General features: G+C 38.1%; 2 protein-coding genes across 9 annotated transcripts in view; both read left to right on the top strand.

The window, feature by feature from the left end:
• LOC113464467 (sugar transporter SWEET1) overlaps window positions 1-6,079 on the top strand; it is a gene marked incomplete at its 3' end in the record, with an annotated part of 99,445 nt that overhangs the window by 1,964 nt on the left and 91,402 nt on the right. The gene's annotated exons all lie outside the window — the stretch shown is intronic.
• The window catches only part of Gyc88E (Guanylyl cyclase at 88E), an 11,760-nt gene continuing 5,687 nt past the window's right edge, over window positions 7-6,079 (top strand). For 2 of the 8 annotated variants that reach the window (XM_026814393.1, XM_026814392.1), the window contains exons 1-5: window positions 7-977; window positions 1,314-1,432; window positions 5,155-5,348; window positions 5,433-5,646; window positions 5,801-6,074. In XM_026814393.1, the coding sequence (XP_026670194.1) occupies window positions 973-977; window positions 1,314-1,432; window positions 5,155-5,348; window positions 5,433-5,646; window positions 5,801-6,074 (806 nt within the window). In that variant the 5' untranslated portion in view covers window positions 7-972. Of the gene's footprint in view, window positions 1,499-3,327; window positions 3,877-5,154; window positions 5,349-5,419; window positions 5,647-5,800; window positions 6,075-6,079 lie in introns of those variants that run through there. The other 6 variants (XM_018026327.2, XM_018026330.2, XM_018026331.2 and 3 more) reach the window with 6 other exon arrangements.

Here is a 6,079-nt window from a genome sequence, read left to right as displayed (position 1 = left end):
TTTCTGTTTTCAGTTTCAGAATTCCGTAGGCTTCGCTCTGTCGCTGACTCAGCTGTCCCTCTTCGCTATTTATCCATCTAAGACGAAGAAGGATCAAGAGAAACTGAATTAAAATAAAATAAAAACTTGTACAATGCTTCCTGTTATCGCCACTTTTTTACAGTGCAAAAGATAAATTAGTTGTATTTACAAATTCGAGCGTTGAACGCTCGACCCAATCTTCCTTAGATTAAATGTTATTTTTTTTAATTAAACCCTGCAGTTTTATTTAAATTCACCCGGAAACGAAGTACGAATGAACGTAATGGACATTAAAAGGAGGAGGTCCCCTTCAGAGAATTGTGCTTATTTAAAGCGCAGATCCGTTCAATCAACGACGCGTTAAACGATCAATTTTAGTAACCGTTTCTATTTTTAATCTACAAAACATTTCGTTTCAATGACTAGAATTAATTGAAAGGAGTTCTAATCTTTTAGAGATTCGCAATCTTTGAACAACGCCTGCTATGAAAGCACAGAATTCATTATGTAAATTCAATTGTACGTCTAATAATAACCGCATACTTCTCAATGAGCGTGTGCTACGCGACGGAGGGACTCAGTTGATTACCATTTCACTTTCCACGATGCAAATAAGAGAACCTCCTCCTGGCGACAAACGATTTACGTCCGTGGCGCGCTCGTTATGGGATCGACTTATTATTATATTATGAGCGACGTGCATCATCGGCTTTCTGATCGAGTTTGCTGGCTAATAGCAGGAAACAGTGACCTTCTACAGTGGACAGTGGCTATCGTGGCCGTCAGTAACGCGTACGATTCTACAGAGATTGCCATGCGATCCACTCATTATTATTTCTACAAATTCAATACAAAATTAAGTATAATTCGCGTGTGTTTTTATAAATTCTCATGTGCTGCCTAGTGTTTAAGATTTCCATTGTTTGGTAAAACAAAGCAAGATGAGATGAGATGAGGTGAGTGTTTTTAAACAAAACCAATCAAAAGAAAGACTCATTATGAATTCCCTCATGAAAGAGGCATGATTCACGTTCGTCACGTGCGGATCGTACGTCAGAAGACTGTAAGCGGACGTACAATAATTGGTAAATGAAATGGAAATCTGGCAAACGAACGTAGTTTTCAAAGAGCGTCGGTAGGAACCGTCGGACTTTTTCTAATTTGTTTCATTTGTTTCAATCGCGCATCCGCGCACGGTTTCCCTACGCTAAGATTGATCCCCACGAGTGTGCGCCTGGGGATACTCGCCGTCGCACACACAGAGGGAAACTAGTCGGTTTAACGTGGACAAGTTTCTGTTGTGTACGAAGGAGGAGGAGGAGGAGCCTCGTTCGACACCTGCTGCTGCTGCTGCTGCTGCTGCATCCCCTGTTGCCTCTCTTCTACGAGTCATCATGCGGATCAGCTGACGGTTCGTGTAACGCAATGCTTCCAATGGTGTAACGCTAGGAACAGCGATAAGGATCGCGTAAGCACAGTCAGTCTTCGTCTAGGATGCCGAAATTCTCGCTCCTGCTCTTCCTTTTCTTCCAAACCTAAAATATATAAATATTAGAAAATCTCAACAGATAAACAATTCTTTAAACTATTTTAGAAAATTTTGCTACCTCTTTTTTTTATAAATTCTGTGATTTTGTAATTACATTTTAATTTACAATTAATTTTGTTTTACATGAGATTTATATAGAATTATTGTCAATGTGAGGAAAATGAAGACGTCAGGCAGGGAAAGTAGAGCGTTTCTTGTGTTCACATGGCAGAAACTCATCCAGAAACGGATGGCAATCCCTACCACCCACCCTCCCTTCCTTCCTTCCTTCCTTCCTTCATTCTCTATGTTTCTATCCCATCGGACTTAATATCAATTTAGAGTAGCAATACGGGGAGTATTTCGATGCCGTGTAATTTGCTTGAACGTTCGTTAAGTATAGGACAATTATAACCGGCGTACAATAACGACGAGGTCGCACGAGCACCACGCGTCCTTAAGGATCTTATTAGCTAACAAGACACGCTAAATTCTCTCTCCCTCCAGGAAGAAATAAACAAATTCAAATTTAGCTGTTCTATAATGGAGCCAATCGAATAAATGCAGTCTTTGATTATGGCATATCAAAGTTTATCCACAATTTTTAAGGAAGTTTTTTTAGTTGTTCTAATAAAATAATTGCAAGAGCAATGTACGAATCTGGAGTTGGATGGTAGCAGATGTCACAGAGGATTCAGGGAAACTTCTATATTACACAAGTTTCATAGATCGCTTGCAATATTTCATTTTTAGTGTCACACAAGCAAAGGGAAAATCTGTTGACAAGATATTTAATATGTATTAAAAATTGATATAATTAAATCTAATATTCAACTTCTTAAGTAAGGCAAAGTTTATATAAAAATCAGCAAAATGCAAATCTACATTTCAGATATTCAATTAATAATTTTGCAAACTGAATTCAATCCACTTATGAAACTCGATTTGCTATAATCGAATCGAGAATCTCAAGTATTGCAGATTTTCCATTAATAATTCTGCAATATTTCAGATATTTAATTAATAATTTTGCAAACTAAATTGAGACTATTTATAAAATTCGTTTGGTAGGGAAAGAAGAGAGATTTTCAATTAACAATTTTGCAAAATGAATCGAACCTACTTATGAAAGAAGAGTATGGATTTGCTATAATCAAATTGAAAATCTGAAATATTGCAATTCTGCAAAATGCAAATCTGCAATATTTCCTATTTTCAATTAATAATATTGCAAAACGAATCTCGTCTATTTGTAAAATTGATAAAAAAAGAGCATGGGTTTGCTATAGTGGAATCGATGGAGGAAGGGGATGTCGGGAAGGGGGATGATCGGGGCAGGCTGAGACAGTAGGAAAAAGAGGGAGAATCCTGGCTGAGCGGTTATTCCGTAGACGTCTTACCGTCCCGCAGGACACGCGTTATGTGTAACACAGTCTGATACGTCGTATTCAGTTCAGATATTTGTTTTTCCTCTCTGGCCAGTTTCGGCCGACGATCACTTTTTCTCTCTTCCGGCCCAACGACTCCCGGAGGTTCTCAGTGACGCGAGTGACACCCGCGCTCGTCGAATCTCTCCGTTTCCGGTCGCGGTTCATCCGCGGTTCCGTCTGATTTACGTAAGTCACGCGCCTTCATTAAAAATCACATCTGCAAAACAAAAATAACTATCAGATCTCTTACAATTTTCTTACAATTATCTTTTTATACTAATTATTCTCAGGGCTGAATTAATTATAATAAAATTGTATTCAATTTCATTCTCTTCGTTTTTATGCTTTAAATAAAAATTGTTTGCCTAAGAGAAAGGATTTTAATATCGTTTACTCGAGGCTGGCAGATGAAAATCTCTGGGACACGTTCTTGAAAATAACCGAGTATTCAAGACATGCACAAGTTATTACGAGAAATGCAAAAACCAAAATATATTGCTGTTTAGCATTGAACATAAAAGTGCTTCAGATTTTATCTGACTGAGAAATAAAATCATACAGCTCTAAAACAAATCCTATAATTAATTATTAATTTGTATCAATTTAAAAAATTCTCAATTTTAAATAATTGATTAATTTATGCTGTGGAATTTTTGCAATAATCGATGCGGATTATTGGTGACACTCGTCAGTGGAGAATTAATTGTGGGAGGGTGTTTATTTCAGGATATTTTTCTAGTGACTCCGCGGTCCTCTAGTCGAGATCGTATAAATAGAAGTTGCACAGATGCGAGCCGCGAGTTATGTCTGCCTCTCATCGTCGATCGTGAGAAAATTGATCGGGGCAAACACAGAGAGGGTCAGGGGTGGGTTTCCAAATTGTGTTCCTTCCTAAACGTGAGTGAACCCTTACTTCATCAACGATCAATCAAAACAGTCCAGATTTTTTAATACAAATCTTAAATAAAAAACATCTTTCATTATTATAGTTAAATTAATATAATAATAATAGTCAATTAAATCAAGGCTTTCAAAATTTCTTCCTAAACGTGAGTGAAGCCTTTGAAAGTCTCGATTTTCTAATTTACAAATTCTAAATAAAGACTGATTACTATAATTCATTTTTAAATTAATATAATAATTAATAGTAAATTAAATCTGGGCTTTCAAAATTTCTTCCTAAACGTGAATGAAGTCTTACTCTTCAACCCCCAATGAAAAATCTCAATTTTCTAAATAAAGACGTCTGATTACTATAATTCATTTTTAAATTAATATAGCAATTAATAAATCAGGGGTTTCAAAATTGTGTTTCTTCGTAAATTGAGTGAAGCCTTACCCTTTATCAACCCAAAGCAATGAGAAGTCTCAATTTTCTAATTTACAAATTCTAAATACAACATTTAATTACTATAATTCATTTTTAAATTAATATCATAATTAATAAATCAGGGGATTTCCTAATTTCTACTTGCCACCAATGGAAGCAGTCCTGATTTTATAATAATAATTCAAATTAAATTGAAATAACGAAGACGGTCAATCTTTAATTAACATAATCGAGCAATGTCGGGATTGAATAATAAATAATCGGTTGGACGAAGTAAGGAAGGACTCTCGTTTTTCATCTTTTCTAGCCCGGGAATAAGAAGTGCATACGTGAGCGAAATTGTGAACGGTCTAATAATAACCGGCGCTCTTTTACGTATACGGACGGTTGATTTTAATTCAAGTTTCACCGACGGTCGTCCCGGGGCCAGGCCTCGTCCTTTCGTTCCAGCGCGCGGGGTCACTGATCATCATAATCGAACGCACGCGATGGGCATTCCAGAACAATAATACAAATCGTTCTTCTCTTATATCAAAACCCTAAAACAAAATTATGATTTATTACAATACATAAATAAAAACTTCATAATCCTGATTTTGCAAATCCTCAAAATTCTATTCTCATCAATTCTTATTAATTCCATGGTGTTTGTCGATGAAAAAATGATCCAGATTTTTACCTTTGCAAGAATTCTGTATCGCAGCTGAGGACCTGAAACGTAAACGAGACTTGAAATGTAAAGCACCTCGGGAATAAATCTCTAAACGTCTCCTCGCTTACCGTCCTAATCCCATGACTGACTACTTACTCTTTGAATGCATCTGGCGACGGTGTTTCTTTTCCAGTTGGAGACGAGCGAGAATTATCAAAGATGTACGGTCTAATTCTGGAGAACTTGTCGGAGTACATACGACAGGTTTATGGAGAAGACAGATGGGAGGAGATCCGTCGGCAAGCGTGCGTGGATCAACCAAGTTTCAGCGTTCACCAGGTCTACCCTGAGAATCTGATACCAAGACTAGCGAAAAAAGCTATCCAGGTACGGAGCTCTTTAAATCGCATCGCCTGGAAAATGGAATTGCATTATTGAAACGCAGAGATCGCATGAAGGTTTGTGTCGCAGGTACTAGGAGTGTCGGAAAAAGAGTTTTTCGACCAGATGGGCGTGCATTTCGTAGGGTTCGTCGGACAATACGGTTACGATCGCGTGCTGTCGGTACTCGGACGTCACGTAAGAGACTTTCTTAACGGTTTGGACAATTTGCACGAATATCTGAAATTCTCCTACCCTAGGATGAGGGCACCCTCGTTTATTTGCGAAAACGAGACCCGGCAAGGTAATCAAAATAAATAAATAAATAAACAATCTTCCATTCTTAAAAAACGACGATTTTTCTCCTGGCGCCTAGACCGCAGATTTATTAAAAAAAAAAAAACAGAATTATGGAAGTCTGCGGTCTATCGATTTATGTTTCCTCCTCGCGTTTCCAGGACTGACCCTGCATTACAGGAGCAAACGACGCGGCTTCGTTTATTACACGATGGGCCAGATAAGAGAGGTGGCTCGTCATTTCTATCACAAGGAATTACAGATAGAGTTGGTCCGTGAAGAGGTCCTCTTCGACACGGTCCATGTCACGTTTCAGCTGACGTTTGATAACAGGGCGTTCACGCAAGCATCGCTGGCGATGACGCGCGAGGAGAAACATCTACCCATAGGGGCGTCCGTTCTCTTCGAGATCTTCCCCTTCTGCATCGTCTTCGGGTGCG

Source organism: Ceratina calcarata, unplaced genomic scaffold, assembly GCF_001652005.2.
Source record: "Ceratina calcarata isolate Rehan_Ccalc_2016 unplaced genomic scaffold, ASM165200v1 scaffold383.2, whole genome shotgun sequence".
Classification (NCBI taxonomy): Eukaryota; Metazoa; Arthropoda; class Insecta; order Hymenoptera; family Apidae; genus Ceratina; species Ceratina calcarata.
The sequence above is the reverse complement of the archived record's forward strand: the minus strand, read 5'-3'. Positions and strand labels throughout refer to the sequence as shown.